This window comes from Oreochromis niloticus, linkage group LG2 (assembly GCF_001858045.2).
Source record: "Oreochromis niloticus isolate F11D_XX linkage group LG2, O_niloticus_UMD_NMBU, whole genome shotgun sequence".
NCBI classification, from domain to species: domain Eukaryota; kingdom Metazoa; phylum Chordata; class Actinopteri; order Cichliformes; family Cichlidae; genus Oreochromis; species Oreochromis niloticus.
Window position 1 is genome coordinate 17,509,550 of NC_031966.2, and position 18,878 is coordinate 17,528,427.

The following is an 18,878-nucleotide window of genomic DNA, read 5'->3' on the forward strand; positions in this document are numbered from 1 at the left end:
TTATATCATGTGATATAATACACACAAACTTTAGGTCCAAATAACAAACTCAAGTAGATGTTCTTAGCTTTTATTGAAAGAGATGCTGTGAGTGTAGATGTTAGTGAAAAGAAACGACTTTGAAGACAAAAAAAGAATCCCCAGGGAGCCAGTTCAAGTTATTTCTGTAAAGACTATAAATGGAAGTACAAATCCATGTAGTAAGTACAAATCTCGCCTCTCATTGATTAAGCCTCAGTCAGTCTGGGATTTGTTTGCCTTAGACTCGCAACATCTCTCTGCTACAACTACAGGGCCGGGTGTCAATATCCCTCAGATGTATAGTTTGTGACCTCCAACTCCTCTGTGGGAGTAATTGTCCAACTGATGTGAACAGGGGAAGTCCTTTTCTCTACAGACCAATATTCTCCATCTCTCCTCTTTTCTCTCTACGGTGCAGGAAGGCAAACTGTCCTGCAAATCTGCTGGACTCTCCTGCATTTACAGGGAACACTGCCACAGGTCTAGGAGGCTGCCTCGTCTAGGAGGTGTTTAATGGGATTTTCAAAATGTCCTGTTTGTTTCTCTTGAGACAAACATCTCTCTCTCACCACTCTTTAAAGACTTTTATTTGTCAACTTACAAGCCGTCGTCTTTAACAACTGCTATTCAGGATATGGATTCAGTTTAGGAGATGTATTTTTGGATGAAAGAATATGCCAGGACCAAAAAACAAAAGCTACCACTTACTGAGACATACTTTCCCGAGGTTCAAGCGTTACAGATGAATATGAAGCTATTAATAAGAACAACCCAAGTTGCTAAGTTGTTACTTTGGTGTTTGTTTTGCTAAGCTGCTCTATCACAGTTTTACCCTTTTAATTCAAATGGACAGCCTAATAATGGGAGTTATGCCTATTTATCTTCTGCACATATGATGTGAACATGCTTGTGTCCCTTTAATAGCAACTTACCAACTATAGCTGCAAACTTTATTGTGTGATAGAAAATTATAAATACATGGACTTCAGTGTTTCACTGACATTTAGAATGTACCTGTAGGCTGGTTGGCTTATTGGAAAGTACCCATGGGTCATTTACATGTCTACCTGTTGGAATTGGTTTGTTTTAGTGTTTTTTAAAAGAAAAAAAAAGGAAAAGAAAAAGAAAAGAAGGTGATATTCTTATATTGTAGATTGTTGGTAAAAGTCAGCTCTTAGCTGTGCTCAGTAAAATTACTCAAAAACTACAGAGCCCAGTTTCACAAAATTTGATGGAAAAATAGAGCATGGACAAAGAAAGAAGCTGAATTTCTGTGAAACTGCAGTAGTTACAGGATGGCTACACTAATCAGTCTAACCTTTTCATATCTGTCATAACAGTTAAATTTAGAGTAATCCAGTGCCACAAGGTTGGTAAGAAGCCTGTTGCTCTGCGTCAAAAGTAGTGGCAGAGGTAAAAGATCACAAGATCTTCTAACAGGTCACTGCTCACGAGCTGAACTGAAGCGACTGGATCTTCCTTATTTAATGTGACAGCCAGCTGTAGCGTGTTGATGTCAGCTCCAGGATCTGCAGCATCGCACAATAACAAGAGGCACAATTCATTGCTAAATAGGATGACGAGGACTCGAGAGTCCTCTTTCTTCATCCATGCTTTTGCAGAATCTACTAGAAAGTGACACTGAATACAAGCGTGTATGTTTTCCTTTCTGGTAGCAGTGTGTGTCTGCATCATTTACACTTACTATTCTCTGCTGCCGCTGCCTTTTCCTCAGCCTGATGAACTCCTTGTGTTGCCTTGAGACGAAGTTAACTGCTGCATACTCCAGAAGGGCAGCAAACACAAACAAAAGGCACACTGCCATCCAGATGTCAATGGCCTTCACATAAGACACCTGGAAAAGGACAAGGTCACAGTGTAATCAATAGCCAGTCAATAAGGCTGATGGATAATTTCGTGGGTTGTTCACAGTCTGCCCATTCCTCGGCTCTGGGCTATAATGACATACATCTTTGGGATGGCCTAGAATTCAAATGAGTCAGTGGGTTGTGGGTTGTTGACACATAGCCACGAGGCAGGTCACAGCTAAGGGTTGGGGAGTCCCCTGGCCGTGTCATTCATGAGAGAAGATATGTCACACCACATCAGCAACACCAACCGAGCAGGCACTCACTCAATTGAGCAGCATACTGACTGTTACAGATACATACAGAGAAGCAAGGGAAAAAAGAGAGGGGTTGACAAACAGTTTCTTTTAAATTACTCCCTGTGGCTCAGGAGGTGGAGCGGGTCGTCACAGAATAAGCCGCTGTAATGTTATTGTGAATAGGTAAATGTGGCTTGAATAGTCAAAAGACTAAAAATGTGCTGTATAGATGTCAGTCCATTTACCACATGAAGACAAAATAAAGATTTTTTTTCCATTTCCATTGACTTAACTTTGGTGGGCACAGCCAGTACAACTTTGTAGGAGTAATTACAGGATGAAACAAATTCTGATTTCCGTCAAACTCTCACTGAAGTGTCTCAGGAATTCAGTACATGCACAGTTTAATTCAGCTCAAATCTGGGACACACTGCAGTCATCGAATAGATAAGTGCCGATTAAGGTTGTGTATAGATCTGAAAAGGCTGACATAGTCTGTCTGATGCTTTTCTTGTGATAGTCACAAGGTCTTCGCATTAAATCTATACTCATACAGAACCAATTACACATCCTACAAACCTTTTAAAATGTCTTTTACAGACATTGATTTTCTGCTGCTATCTCATGAAACATTTGATTTGTCTTGTCAGGTAATATCAGCAAAGGTAATGGTTTTTGTAAATCCTGCATCACTTTTTCAAGGATATGTCTGAAAATGTCAGAATAGTGTACAATTTTCAAACTCAGTTCACAATGCCATTTATTACATATGTTTCATTTGGTCAATGACCTTTTTCTGGAGCTGATAGCGTTATGTAATCCTATTTCTTCTCATACTTGAAGTTTTTGAACAAATCTGGGAATATTATTAGTTTCAAAATCTGTTCATTTGTTTCTGAGAATAGTATTTCAGGTCCTGTGGCAGAAAAGTTACTTCTTTGCACTCTGCTGACATTTTATCAGCAGACTGATATGTTTATTTTAAACTTCACCTGAATTTTAAAAATTTTCCAGGGCTGTAGGTTTCTAAATGGTAGTGTAGGTGTCAAAAATATGCATATATTTAACAAAACTAAATATATACGTGATGTTTAAATATAGTTAAACATACTGATCGCTGAATATTGCATGAAAGTTAAATGAAAGTAGTATTTTTTTCCCCCATTTTTGTGCTGAAAACTCACCTTGGGCAAAGAGGCTCTTGAACCGGAGCTCTGTGTGGTCATTGTAAGTACTGTGGTGATGCCCAGACCAACTCTGGCTGGTGCAGCATCCATGTTTATCCAGAAAGAGACCCATGAGAGGATAACGATGAGAAGGGAAGGGATGTACATCTGGATTAAGTAGTAACCCATCTGACGTTCCAGGTGGAACTTCACCTCAATGCAGGTGAACTGACCTGCAGAAAGATGGTATAAGACAAAAGACTGCCTGTTTTGCTTTACTTGTTTTTGTGTCATGACATGAAATATAAATAGAGTAAGAAATAAGTTCGTCTTTTAAAATGACATTTTGCTTGAAGGCTGCTAGACTTCATGCAATCAGAATTATGCAGGGTGTATGGGAATAACATGTGGCTTACTTACTGCAGCATGCAAAAAGAATGTGTTATAACACGGGTAAATTGGTTACACTTATTGCACCTGTGTTGTAGTGCTTAGTGCAGTAGCCCAAATCCTTCTCTTCTTTTAGCACAAACTGAGGGAGGGTGAGATCATCGGCCACCTGAACGGGGTTCTCAGACAGCCACTCAAAGATTAAGTCATTCATCGTGTAACCAACTGTGAAAGGAAACCAAGGGGCACAAAAAGGAGAGAAAAGACACAAATGGTGAGAAACGTGCTCTTCCAATTACATATATATATATAGATATATATAGAGCACCATTTTCACATCATGCATTTTCCTACACTACTACATATTTTGAAAAAATGCATGCGGCTCCTAATGTACGTCACTTCGCACACTCAGTAGCTAACATGCAATACCAAATTTCCATAAAACCCTAACAAAAATACCAAGTTACCACCACACTGACTATCTGCCAAACTGCACCAGTACAACACCACTTTACTGAGTTATGGATAGCACTCTTCACAAAATACAAGATGTAGTGAAAAACAAGGCTGCACATTATTTACTGAGTCATTCTGAGACGAGAAGTGCAGAAGTTTACAAAAAAAAAGTCTGTGGGTTGTTTAACTCAGATAACCTGCTTCAGCAGCTATTGAATATTCTTGTTATCACTGCTGTTATTCCTCCTCCTTAACCCAATTTTTCAAGGGGATCTTGCTACCACGGTATAAAATCCGTGCATGAGAAAACATCAGAAACCTTGGCTAATGAGACTTGGAGAGAGGCAGAATGAAACTTGGAAGGCTGTGGTGATGTAATGCTCCTCTCCCCATCTGTCCAGCTACCAGCTACCCTCTGCCATCCTGTTCGTCACAGTAAAGGTCACATCATACTGCACAGCAACAGTTGTGTTGTTGTGGTTGTTTGAAGGTTACAGACTAAGGAGGCGACACGAGGAGCATATCTGCCTGAGAAACTCGGAGAAACTGGTGCTAACACACCATTAACGCACGAACTACAACACAACAGAATACGAATGCCACACAGTTTAGAGAAGCACTTAGATGTAAACACTTGGGATAAGTCAACAACTGTTTTTCTTGAAACACATGTTGATTTGCATCATTTTTAAAAAGGGTTATACTCCTCACAGCTGCGTGATTATAAGTGTATTAAAAATGCATGCCGCATGCAACAACAGCAAGGAGTTCCTCGCACATCTAAATAATACTGATGTCTACTGGGACCCTTTAGGGCCTGAATTACAAAAGACATCAATTATTCATGATGTTACATCCAATCCCGCACCACCAGTCTGAAAAACACCACCACTAAAACACGCTTATGTCGTTCACAAGGAGAAGTCACTGTCATTCAGACATCCTGCTACAACAACCGAGGGGAATACCAATGCTTTCCTGAGATAATGAAATGCTTTTCTGTTCTGTTCTTCTGCCAGACGGAGCTAACAGACGTCAAAACGCAACTGACACAGCTTTCGAGGTGCAATAAAAATGGAATTCATGAGCCAGTATGTCTGGACTATCTCAGCAAGGTAGAGTAATGAGCATTAGTCACATGCCATCTCTTTTTTCATGTTATAAAGTCTTTCACCTAATGAAAGTTACGGTTATGCTTCACGCTTCCTGTTTTAGTCTTGCTTTTCACTAATAGAGTAACTTCCAAGTAGATTTGGGGTTGCTGAACATTAATGGCTCATGGCAAAGCAAACTAGTATAAGCTGCATATATGAGGCTTTGAAGTGTCAGAATAAGGCAGAATCCTATGGTTGGCTCTATTTATATATCTATATAAGCCCGTGGCCTTGGCTCTCTAAACCTCAGAAGATAAACCCCTCCCCATTATTCTCCTCTCTCACTCTCTCATGCTGAGCAGATGGTGTTGCGAGAGCTCCAGTAGTGACAGCAAAACCCATAATGTCCTCTTAACATTAAGCTCAAGCCAAGGTGATCGCACCCTTGGGTGGTGTACACTAGCAGCATCCTCAGTAGGCCTTTAATCATAAATGATTACCTCTCCTCTAATGGCAGTGTGATGTGATACAGTAACCCCCAGAACTAACACACATACACGCACGCACATATAGACAGAAACTGCCACATCAGGCACGCATCTGTTTACCTGAGTGTCTCCTCTTCTTGCACTTCTGAAGGGTGAAATGTCTTTATATTTTATTAGATTTAAAAAAAAAAAAAAAAAAAAAAAAAAATCAACTTGTCCCTCTGCTTCTTGATTATTACCGAGTCAGGTACAAATCCAGATAGCGGTGAAAGCTTTAAACTAGACTTATTTGGATAAAAGCTGAATTTTTGGAAGGCTCTATCTATTTCACCCTTTGCCAGAGTTGAATTCTTTTGTCCCTCTGAAGGGAAATTGGGTCACCCCTAGGCACAGAGGGTGGGTCACATATAATAAAAGGGACACAAAATTAAAGTTTTATTATTTATATCCTGGAAATTGGTTTCATGAGGGCAGATACTATCTCTGCTAAAGGCAAAGGAAGTCTGATAGAAGAGAATAATCTTCCTACTCTGTTTTATCAGTGCATAACATTTTAATAGGTTTCAAATATGTTTTCTACATTTTTTCCAAACTCTCTGGTTTTAATAAATGCAGAGAAAATGTGGTGCCTTGGTCCAAACCTTTGAAACTGTCCACGCCACTGAGCTGACTGATTTGTCTGGCACTGTGATGTGAAATAGCAGCTTCTCTGTCAAACATTCAGTCCAATGAGCACCAAAAACAGGACTAAAGATTAGCCAGTGTCACTGGCGGCATCAGTGCTGATGCCAAGCAGTTGTCAAGCTGTGCAAATGAGGAATCAGTCTGTTTTGCATTTGTGCTGCTGACATTGACGTGATTCCCTCAAGAGTATTTTACATAGATGGTATGCATTCTATACAAGGGGTAACATTGAAGTTTGATTTTGCTTTGGTCTGCTCTGCTCTTTAAACCCGAGCAAAACCAATATCTTGGCACGACTACACTTCAGTGTCAACCTAAAATTGTTATAGCTTCAGACAAAGAGGTTAGTCTCTAAAGAGTGATTAGGGGAAAATCAAATCCTCTCTCCCACTGAAATGTTCAGGAGTGGAGACAGTGTCAGACTAAAGATAGAAACAAAGTGTAAGAAGCTGACAATTCTGCCATATTTCATGTAAGAAAATGTGAATGATTCAAGGGGGAAAAAAAAGTTCATTTTATTTTTCCCTTATCTGAGGTCACATTGCAGCAGCAACATAGCTGGGGTTTTCCAGTCGTCCCTTTGCCCAGCAAAGTTTTCAGTGCCTCCCGGGGGATCCTCAGATATTCCCAGATATGATATAATCCTTTAAGTGAGTTTCAGGCCTTACACTGAGGTCTCCACTCAGCAGACGTAACCAGAAAATCTCCAAAGAAAAAAGATGCCCAGGAGGGATCCCAACTAGATGCCCAAACCAACTTAATTGACACCTTTTGGCAATTGTGGTATAAAATGACAGCTGCTACCAGTAGCAGCACCCATTTTCAGTAACTGACTAATATAGTTAGCTTCACCAAGTGGATAAAAATACTACTGTTGTTGACTTAATGTCAGTCAACATCTGCCTCTATAGTTGCCTAACTTCCACATCTTAAAAGGTTTTAAAATGGCATGTTTTCTCTTAAAACGGGAACAAGAATGAAGCTGTTTTTGGTCAGTGCAATTGCATTTAATAGCACAGCTTTACCTGATAATGTAAAGTTCCCCAGATCCCACTCCACAGGAGAAAAACCCCCCCCAACATCTATACAACATAGCATGACATGGATTTTGAACACTGTCACAGGATTTTCACCTAAGAGACAGTGGATCTTATACGAATGCTGGTTATGCTTTGGTGTAATATAGACCCTTTTGCACTTAAGATAAACTTCTAGAAAGTAGAAAGCTATGACATCACAGCAACATGACTGGTCAGTTGTAACAGTGTCCAGGGAGCAACATTAGCATCTTTCTCAGTCAAGCAGGTAGATGTCTTACAGTTTCACCTTTGCAGAGGTAGTTTAATATATATGCAATGCCTTTTAATGCTGTTAAGGAATATGTGGACAATTGCTCCTTCTGTGAAATAATACAGCAAATGGTCAACACCAGCTTGAGTAACAATCATATTAGCAATATCGATTAGAAATATGCACAAACATATATGAAGCAATTACAAAATGTCATGCTCACATAAACCTGTAGGTTTGGCATACAGCAAGGCAAATGTAGAAAAGGGCAAAATGCAGAAAATGAGAAACCAAAGGAGGATAAAAGAGAAGTGAAACAAAAGGAAGAGGAGGAAATGAAAACTCACAGCTTTCAAGCTGCATGGTACAGGTCTGAATGTCCATTGGGAAATTCTTCAAGTCCATAGGGCAAGACAGGGTAAGAGTCAGCCTGAGATAGAAAAAACAGATTGGAAAAGAGAAATAGGATGCAGAGGATGTCAGAGGGCACGACAGAGCTCAAGGAAAAGACACGAAGCGTAAGAAGAAACGATCGATTACAACATTTTAAAAAGGGGCTTTATCACCGTCAGCTGCTTTGTTTTGCAATTTATGAGTCTGTATGAAAATGTTCAATAAAAAGTAATTGAATAAATAAAAATAATAAACGGGGATCTTTTTTTCAAAAACAGTAGATTGGAAAACAGCTTGAATTTGTCTGCCATTTGATCGCTCGCTCACTCACTCACCACAGTAATAGAGAAGTAATTGGTGTAGGCATCCCGACTTTTATTTGTTGTTTTGATGCATTAAGCCTTCAAGGATTCTTAGAGAAGAGAGAGCGAGCTATTTGGGAGTCTGTCTGGAGGAAAGCTCTGTAATTACCTGCTGTAATGCATTGCCCAGAGGCGAGACAAGAGCCGGCAGCAATATACACTCAGGCACCCATTTGCAACTGTGTTATGATGACAATATCTCTTTCACCAGCAGAAGAACAAACTACAAATACTCCACTGATTGACTCGCTGCCTAAATTGTGTCATGCACTTAGAGGGAACAAAGATGTTTGATGCATAATTACCGAACATAGTTTGCAAGCAAATCTAAGAGATGCAGTAAATCAGTGGAATGAGGAGGCGATTATCCGTATTTGCAATACTGTGAGTCTGTTTTCAATGGATGATTTCAATGTTTGTGTCTCTCCCTCTTCCTAAAGAAGTTTTTCTTCTCAGTAAAATAGTAATTTCATGATGGGAAAATCAGCAAGAAAACATATAAACATTATAAATATCACTGCACAACATAATAACTGAACGTGAACAGACTTTTGTGATTAAATTGTTTTCTACTGTGTACATTTTATCAGCGTTTTAATTACAAACATGTTTAAAGCTGTAAAATGGGAACTCGGGACACACAAGCACGGAGTAAAACTACATCTACTCCTCCCGTGCAATCGTTTAATAAGTCGGCTGCAAATTTCCCATCTGGCGCAGAGTGTCATTAAACAAACTCGCATCAAAGACTCCGTCTCACACTTGCCACTTGACATGTTTGCACCCTATTAATATTTTGGTGACCTCCAGTGTGCATAGACATGCACTGGTTGGGTGGAAAGATGCAGTAAGATGAGTGTAACTGGCATTTCAGCAATCTGCTATATTATAGTTAAGAAGTCATGTTTGAGTGGGATTTATTTTTGGGGGGGTCTTCACTTCATTTAGCAGAAATGGAATACCCAAGTTGAATAATGATTTGCTGATGCATATACATAGTTTGAGTAAAATTCACTAAAATACAAACTTGATTCCAAAAAAAAAAAAAAGACGCTGTTTAAAATGTAACAAAAAGAAAATACAACAATTTTCAAATCTCATAAACCCATATTTTTGTCACTCAGAGCAAAGAAAACCTATTCAGTGTTTGAACTGAGAAAATGTAGCATTTAATGGAAAAAAAAAAAAGAAGCTCATTGTGAATTTGGTACAACACATCTCAAAAATTCAGACGGGGCAAAAAAAAAAAAAAAAGAAGCAAAAAAAGTAAGTTGTGCGAGTTGGTGACTGATAATGTCAACTGGAAACAGGTCACCATCAAAAAGCATCTAAGAGACAGTTTCTAAGAACTAAATATAGGCAGAGGTTCACCGATCTGCAAAAAACTGAGTCTGCAAATTCTTTACAATTTCAGAATAATGTTTCTCTGCGTAAAATTGTGAAGGTTGTAAATATCTAATCATCTACAGACATAATATCAAGAAAGAGTCCAAGAATCTGCATGACATGACCCTGTCTCACCTTTGAGATGTGTTGCTGCCAAAACATTTAAAATGAACACTTTAACACATTTTCTCACTTCAGACATTTGATATGTTTACCATGTTCTCTATTGTGAATAAAATATGGGTTTATGAGATGTGCAAATCATTACATTTTCTTTTTATTTACATTTTACACAGCATTTCAACATTTTCTGAACTTGGTCTAGAATATGTTGTATGTACAGTAATGTTGAACATAAGCCTAAAGAGGACAGAACAAAATCTGAAGTAAAATAGAAAGTCTTGAGCTAAAACTGAATGTAATTAAATGGACTTCACACATAAATAATTCCCTCTTTAGGGGATTTATGGTTAGAAATAGAGAAAAATAAAACATATCTACAGGTCAGACTCTTACTCACAAATCCAAACCTGCTAGAGACAGAAATTTAATAAATTCATGTTGTTAAAAAATAAATGAAAGTGTTTTCTAAACATATAAATAGATAACCCAGTACCAGTGGTCCTGCTGTTCTAGAAATATAATCTTTAGTTACCTGATACTGTAAAGAACGCTGCCATCTTGGAAAATCCGTAGCAGCTTGTTATCAGTAGTGACCTCATGGAAATTGGCTCCTTTCTCGTTTGCGAAGAATAAATCAGGTTTCCAGATAGAGTCCAACATGGATGGATCCAGATCAAGGGAGTCATCGGGGTATTCACTGTATGCCAGACGAGGGTCATTCCATTTTTGCCGTAGAAATACATTGAGCCTGTAGTCCTGTGGAAGAAGGCAGGGTAGTTAATGGAAAATATATCATCAGTGGAGGTTGCAGTTAGATGGAAAACTCAGAAGTGGATTATTCTGCTGTAGTTTGAGAAGTTTCTGGGATCAGTCTGATATGGGTCACTGTTTGTCCGTTCTTATTTTGAATTGAAGCTGAACTTCTCAATGCCAGACAGAAGTATGATGAAAGTTATTCTCTTGGGATGGAGTACGGCTTGAAACTTTACACAACATTAAAGTTTTTCTAATTTATGAGAATAACACACTTTAATGAACATCATCCGTGTTGATTTCATTGGAGAAATGTGAAATGCGTGAAAACCCTGGAGACTGAGCAAATAAATGGAACATTTAAAAAAAAATGTTCACATCACACCTAACAAGAAAGAGCAAGCACTAAGGTCACTACAGATAATTCATCTTTGTTTGCTGCATCATATTTGTCAGGGTTAGTAAAAAAAAGACTGCGCTGTGAGCTGGTAATGCAAGCCAGGCTAAGGAGATATACCAAACACAGCCTGGCCTGCAGCCAGAATACATAAGCAATTAAATTAGAAATCTAATCAGTACAATTAATTCATAATTTCTCTGTGGCCAGTTGCAGTTATTAAGTTTTTTTTCTTTTATTCTAGCAAACAAGTGAAAAAAAATAAGAAAAGTCATACAGTTAAAATATTAATGTTTTCTGGGTTAACCTGACTGTAGCTTTGGACCTCTGGAAGTCCCCCGGATACCCTTAAACACTTCACTGCTTTACTGTAGTGTTAATGCAGATGTAAGGGGAGCCATTTTTCCTGTCCTTTCACCCTTCTCCCTTTTCTTTCATTTTCTCAATTTTTCATTTTAATTGCAGAGTGGACAGTTCATTATCAGCATGTCAGTGACCCCAATGGTCTCTGAAGGTTGCACTGTTATGCTCCAGGAAACAGAAATTGCTTCAGCACTTAAAGGATTAGAAACCAATAAGTTAGAATAGGAAAATGAAAATCTAAGTATTTTTTATTATTAATCATGCAGAGAGATACAACTGTACCATAATCTGCTGCTATAATCATGTCAAAGAGTATTTACAATATTTAATTTTCTGGACTACGAAGAAAAAGCAAAACTTACATTTTTAAGAAATTTGTAATATTTGTACATGCTCTTCTTACCATGGTCGTTTCTGTGATTGAACCAAAGCTGTTGATAAAAATATTACAGGTGACATTCACAGGCGGACCTGGGGAAAAGAAATAAGAACACAGATGCACACTTGTCCCTGCGATTTATGAAAAAGCACTACTGTGAATATTTCTCTTTGCATCTTCTAAGGCTATAGAAAATGTATCCACTGTACCACTACTTTTCATCCGCTTACAGTGACTGTGACTTAAAAATGTTATTGCAATGCATGCAATGCTAATTCCACTTCCGAAGTTGGAGTTCCTGCTATTCCTCTCACTGCCAGTATAACGACAGCTTAAAAGTTTCATGTAAAAGTCTGGCCACAAAGATAATGATAGGATGAACAAATATAGTCAGGCATCTGAGAAAAATAATAGTGCTCAGCCCTGTCTACATTACATAACCCAGGAAGGATGTTTTATAAAGTTAGAGTCACACACTCACTAATAAGTACTTGTCATCTGGAATTAAAAGTGAAAAAGTTAATGATGACTTGAGGTACACCACAGAGAGGTACAACATTAAGAAAAATATTTTGTTGCTTAAACCCTGACACTGTGAGGAGCGGTGTTCAATGTGTGGAGGACACACATGATAACCTTACTCTCCGGTGCTTTGTATGCACACCATCTACCCATATCCTCTCCTGGTGACTTGTGGGTGGTTAAAACTGTTTCTTCTCTAGAAAATCCAGGTAGCAGTGTTGCACAAATATTTTGTATGTAACAGAATTTTGGTTTTTGGAAGTAAGGCCATACTGAGACAAAATTACAGTGGTTGGGTATCCCAGTGAAGTATAGGATAAAGCATATGAACAGCTTTAAATGTTAGAATTTTCCTACACTTTTGGTGAAGACACATACACAGCAAATGCACAGGAGCTTGGCGAGTTGTTTAGCTTTCCCAGCACAGACTCGCCACTGTTTGCTTTGTTTTCTAATGCTTGTACTTTCTCTGGGATTTTCTTGAGGGCTACTGCGACGGTCTGCCATGGCGTACGCTGTACCTTTGAAGTTGGGTCTGATCCGTGCATCATATCCTGATGTTTTCCCCATGAGTTTGTCCAGGAAGTCAGAAGGTGAAAGCTCTTGTCTGCTGGGGTGCTTTATCTCCTCCTTACAGGAGCTCAGTCTGACATTACCCAGGAGGAGAGGCAAAGACGGGGGCAACAAATACAAAGAGAAAGAGAAGAGAGAGGATATGAAAAACAGTAGTGAAGGAGTGTATGCATGTCTGAGAGGTAGCAGTGGGGGTTGTGGGCAAAGAAAAAAAAAAATTAATGAAGCCAGCAAGTCAGTCATCAGCAAAAAACACAGCAGTAGATGCGAAATGAGGGTGAAAAATGATAACTGAATGGCTTGCCTCAGCTGGCAACTAAAAGCTTATCTATTTCCCATCATGACTAAGACTTATTGAAGTTGTTAGACCCTAACTACAGAGAAGCAAAACAGAAGCAGAGGTAAACTTGTCCCTCCTCTGTGCCTCCCACTGCTTGCGGCTTAGCAGGGGTAAAGCTTGACAGATTGATGGCTCAATTGTAATGCTATGAATGTCACACTGGGGAGAGGAAGGAGTTGATACGAGCTCCAGTAAGGCTCGGGCAGCCACTGACAAGAATAACCAACAGCCTGGAGTGAAAGGAAAAAGAGGAAGAGTAACAAAGGGGGATATCTTAAGGAACACGCAAAGAACAGTTCACATTGGATTTGACTTCTGTTTGGCTCTGGCTGCAGCACAGCATATTGCACCCCATGAATTTGATACAACTGTTAACAGTTCATGATTCTGTCAAGATCTAAAGCTATGTACAGATGGCAGGTTCAGTCCCTTGGAAGGCACAGTATTGTTGATACCCTGTGTTTTCCTGATTAAGTCTGGAACCAGTCTGATTTACCAGTCTTGTGCTCTTTGCTTTAGAGTCACATAAACTGCATAGTCATTTTACAGTTTACAGGGTGGAAGACTTTGGGGACAATATTTTTCGAACATGTGTGAACCCGAGTTGGTCCTGAGATATGCATTATTTGCAATAGCACAGACTACAATTAGGAATTTTTTAAAAAGGGGCTCTAGTGATGGATCACTGTGGCCAGTTTAGCGTTTACTGCATGCAAGAAGTCCAATTTGTGACTCAATTTATCCACTTGTGCCATTACTTATTTTAGACTTCTCTACAGAATTTTAAAAAAACTGAAATTCCTTTGCAGACTGATATATTCATTTCCATATGGTGACATTTTGCCTCTGTAATTCTCAGTTCTGATGGACACCAACTGTACCCGAAAATAGCCTGCACGGTAATCACTACAGTCACTTCCTCTTATTCCTGTTGCAGTGTGTGTGGGGTGAAAAGAATGCATCACTTCTGTTTTGTTCTTTGAATAGCTTTAATTTTACACCCTCTCATTCTGTTTTTAGATGACCTGAGTCATTAATGGGACAAACATTCACTTCTGGTGCTTCTTTAATGGGAAAGCTTTTTGTCATCAGTCCCCTTTGATTTAAATAAGGAAGCTGATTTGAGCTAAATGTATAATCCAGCTCTGCCATCTTTTACTGTGAAAAGACACACAGTAATGGGTTTGTATCACTGTGTGTAGATTTAGTTACTGGAACAAGAACTCCTTGTTCCAAAACCTGTGAGTATGGCTCAGATACTAAAGCGGACTGCCTACCAATGGGAAGGTCGGTGATTGATCCCAGATTCCTCCACTCAGTGTGGTGAAGTATCACCGAGCAAAGTGGCCCCGATGCATCCATCGGAGTGTTAGAAAGTGCTGAGTGCTTAAAAACTGACTTAAGGTTGGATTTAAGAGTTAAGCAGCAGGCAAACATTTTCAGCTTTACTTTTTAATGAAATCATTCAAATGTACTCAACTTGCTATTGTTATTTAAAGACCAGCACATACAATTTGATTAAGTGTTATTTTCTGTGATAATTTTCTAGCAATTGTTATACCTCTTCTTTAACCTTTGTATATTTTTTTTTACTTTTATGTTTAGAGTGAATATTGTGTTGCGCTTACCCACTATGCTTCTGGCATAACAGACAGTGCAACTAACCTGACAGCTACTCTATACCCCTGTAAGTCTAGTTTTACTGTGCTCATTGATTTTACCTGTGTCTGTACCACAAGGAAACTGAGCTTGTTGCCTTGCATACATAGTGAGTTTAGATGGATTCATTGACAACCAAACAGCATGACCATGAACATACAAGCCTTATCACTGCAGCCCTTCTTTTGCTTTCATATGGAGATGTGCACATATCAGTCTTTTGTGAAAGCTCAACTCTCACTGGTTCCATAATTCCACGCACTTCTTCCTCTCTAGTAACACTGATGTAATACGCGCACCTCTCTTATCTTTTTTTCCCCCTCTCACAAGCACTTGGCTACAAACCCAAACAGGTGCACAAGGGGATGGATTGATGGTCAGACTCTTACTTGCAGTAAGCCACTGATAACAACAAACAATCTGTCTTGGGTTGCGTCCCTTTCACAAACCAACAGAACAATAAAGCATCCTGTTTGGCCTAAAGTGTGATTTTTCTCTCACAGGTGGTCACAAGAATTCAAAGACAAATGACTGTGACAGTAAACTCTTTAATCTTGAAGAAATATTGACAGAAAAAGAATAAGACCCTACAACAAGCATGTGTTGGCAGTGCCACGTGAATGCTTCTGATGTGGATGGCTCACGATCAAAGAAAAGATGCTATTACATGATCATGAAGAGGTTAACTGCAGTCAAGGCACTCAGTCTGCCCCACAACGCTGTAAGCCTAGCTCATAGGACAAGCTTCACCATTTCTATACTGTACTATGCATGCGTCAGTGCTCCGAGCCAACTATTAAGACTGAAACTTCTAGTGAAATACAGCCCCACGTTATAGAGCTGACTGAGAGTAATTTCTGCTTATGGTTGGGGAAATACACTCAGGAAACGGCAGTATGAGATTTCTCAGTTAATAAGGTGCTGGTAGTTTTACAATGTTTCCTGATGGTGATCAAACATAATGAAAATATAGTATGCAGAGAACACAAAGTTTAAGTGCATTTAAAGCACAAAAGTAAAGAATATTTAAAGAGTAATAGGATAAATAAACTCTTGAGGTCAATGGATGAACTTCTTACCCGCTGCTATAGGAGGATGTGTGGGTTTGTTTTCCCTCGGGGACCAACATCACCTCTCTATCAACCCTCACGCATATCCAATTGGATTTCTTGCTATTGTTTATGGTGTCACAATAGGATCTTATATAACTGAGAGGGTGAAAGGAGAAACATCCTAAGCCATTTACAAGCGTGTCAAAACAATTTTATCTTTAGGTTTCTGGCACAAATACAACTGTTTGAAAATTTACTCACTTGCATTCCGACTAATGATTCCTGACAGATGTTTAAGATGTAGTGCTGGAGGTTTTGGGAAAGACTGAACTCCTTCCAAAAATTGACATCTTTATCAGGAAACAATGTCTTAGTCAATTTGGATGCGAAGTCTATCGAGGTTTATTTAGTACAGGAATCATTGTTAAGATATTACAATACAATAATTTATTGACCATAAAACTACAAGAGAGGCTGCAAGTGGCTCATCAGAACCCTTAAAAACTAAATTATGTGGTTCTTTGTTTGAATGATTCAATTATTAAGATGCTCTTTGCTGACATTTAATTAGCCTGACCTTTTGCTTCCCCCTGCATCCCTTTCATTTGAGGATCGGTGCCAGACTGCTGTTGAGAATAACAAGTCATTCCTTCCATTATAAAGCAAGTTTTGGCTGTGACACTCGTTAGCGAGTGACTTTTTATTAGATTTTGAAAACAAAGCTAAAGTCAAAGCCAAAAGGTGATTGTATACACACATATTTAGATGCAGGGGAAAAACTAGTTATAACAGTGTAGCCAGTAAGAAACGTTTCAATGTCTTTGAAGCGGTAATTTGCTTTATTGCTTTTATAAACATTTTAGGCTTTATATGAATATGGAAAATGAAAAAACTTCTTCAGTTTGAAAGGCCTTTCTGCATCTTCCTCAACTCACAAGTTCACATCAGTGAATACAAGCTGTTTTGGCAAACCTGCCAGGAGCGTCTTATCAGATCAACCATGTGTACCCAAAGTACAACTGGGGTGAAGAGCTAGCAAGCATTTGATTACCTTTCCACTCCACCAGGCTTTCAACAAAAATAAATAAATAAAATAAATAAATAAGCCTTCAGGTTGCCGTTAATTTTGGTCAACGTAACAGAAGCATTATCCTGTTATCTTGTGTACACACGACCCTCAGTGCAGGAAAACAAACAAACAAACAAAAAAAAAAGTCTACGGATAACAACGTAGGGGCCAGTGTTAGTCAGGGTTGCTATGTTTTACAGTTCTTACTCACACAAAACAGACAGATTTTGAGAAGTGTTGTATGAATATAGATTAATTTACTAGTTTTAAGTATATATTTAAAAAAAAAACAAAAAAAAAAAACCCCAACAGAGAACAGTGCAAAGTAGTTAAGCTACAGGGAAAATCTTTGGAATATGATGACACTCGCTACCTTTTTTCATATTACTTAAAATTAAATTAATAATTAAAAATTGGTGAAAAAAAAAAAAATCCAAATAATTATCTTTTTTAAAAACAAGCTGTACAAGAAAACATTTTATATTTATTTATTCACATATAAGGAACCCCATTAGTTTCCACAACAGTGACTGCTAAACAAATTTTTATGACAGTGTTTAATTTTTAACAAATCTGTGAGAGATACAACAGGACAATGCTGTTTGTTTAACGGCTTTGCATCAGAAATTGATCTTTTGTATTATTGTATAAGCTTTTTAAATTTGAAGAGCTTATTGTAATAATCAGACTCTTGCACTCTTAACATTCCAGCTCTCAGCATTAAGAGCACATTCACTGCTGCACCAGCTTTGAATGTTGGAAGTGGATTTAATCTATAAGATGTTTATAAAGTATAAATACAATTTATAGGAATATGCTGCTGTTGCAGGTCATGCAGGTCAAGCAAAAAGATTAGCTACATAACTTAACAAATGCTAGACATTTATAGTACGGTGTATCCTTTAGTTATAACGGACATCAGCACATCCAGTAAAATAAAAGAGGCTTGAGCTGTCGTTCTCTATATATTACATAGAGTTCAAATCTATAAGGACATAACTGGACTGGGTAGGGTGAGGGGGAAGGGAGCCTAGGTCAGCAAGAGACCAACAGCTGCAAAATTCACTGATTCCTCTTTTTCTCACGACATATAGCCTCCATGCCTCAGGAGATATAGAAAACTGTCCACTAATTTCAGAGACAGATAACAAATCAGCTAATTGTCACATAAAAATACTACTTTGAACAAATATGTTCAATTTTTTTAACTTAATAACAATCAGTTTATTTTTCATATAACAGATAAAAATTGCACCAAATCAGCTGGGATGAGGGTCTTCCCATGGAGTTCAAACATATTTTGTTAATTACTTTTTCATTAGAAAGATGCAGAAAAGCACATCTTTTCACAGTATGGATGTTCACTGGTTTCCAACAAGGAAGCACTGGGGGATATCAAGGCCATTAGATATTCATATAGTACATGGAAATACTAAGTTTCTAGTCCCATTAGCATAATGGGAAACAGAAGAAAATTGCTTTCTCTGCCTGTTGCCACATTGCTCTAATTTCCTACTTGCCAACTTGTCCTTGACATTTACTTGAGCCTCATGTATTGATCTAATACCTCTTAGATAATTGACAGAACTTTCTATGAGGCCAACCAAACCACAGAAATCATTCAAGCTTGTGACAGGCATCTTATCAAAATGGTGTGCTTTATGGAAATACAATGACATGCCATTTTTTGTTTTTAATGGCCTGTGCAGCCCTTGTCTTTACACTGTATGAGATGGCCTATGGCTACTGCTGTTGCTTTTTGATCAATAGACACATTGGGGAATGGGATTTGGAGCACACTGTAATTT

The 18,878-nt window shown here is 38.4% G+C and overlaps 1 protein-coding gene across 6 annotated transcripts in view; it reads right to left on the bottom strand.

The window, feature by feature from the left end:
• glra4a (glycine receptor, alpha 4a) overlaps positions 1 to 18,878 on the bottom strand; it is a 42,459-nt gene that overhangs the window by 4,758 nt on the left and 18,823 nt on the right. For 2 of the 6 annotated variants that reach the window (XM_025910766.1, XM_025910767.1), the window contains exons 2-9: positions 16,029 to 16,157; positions 12,899 to 13,023; positions 11,880 to 11,947; positions 10,496 to 10,719; positions 8,047 to 8,129; positions 3,772 to 3,909; positions 3,313 to 3,527; positions 1,727 to 1,876 (exon numbers count right to left, since the gene is read on the bottom strand). In XM_025910766.1, coding sequence (XP_025766551.1) covers positions 1,727 to 1,876; positions 3,313 to 3,527; positions 3,772 to 3,909; positions 8,047 to 8,129; positions 10,496 to 10,719; positions 11,880 to 11,947; positions 12,899 to 13,023; positions 16,029 to 16,157 — 1,132 coding nt within the window. Of the gene's footprint in view, positions 1 to 1,726; positions 1,877 to 3,312; positions 3,528 to 3,771; positions 3,910 to 8,046; positions 8,130 to 10,495; positions 10,720 to 11,879; positions 11,948 to 12,898; positions 13,024 to 16,028; positions 16,158 to 18,878 lie in introns of those variants that run through there. The other 4 variants (XM_003445271.5, XM_025910775.1, XM_025910772.1 and 1 more) reach the window with 4 other exon arrangements.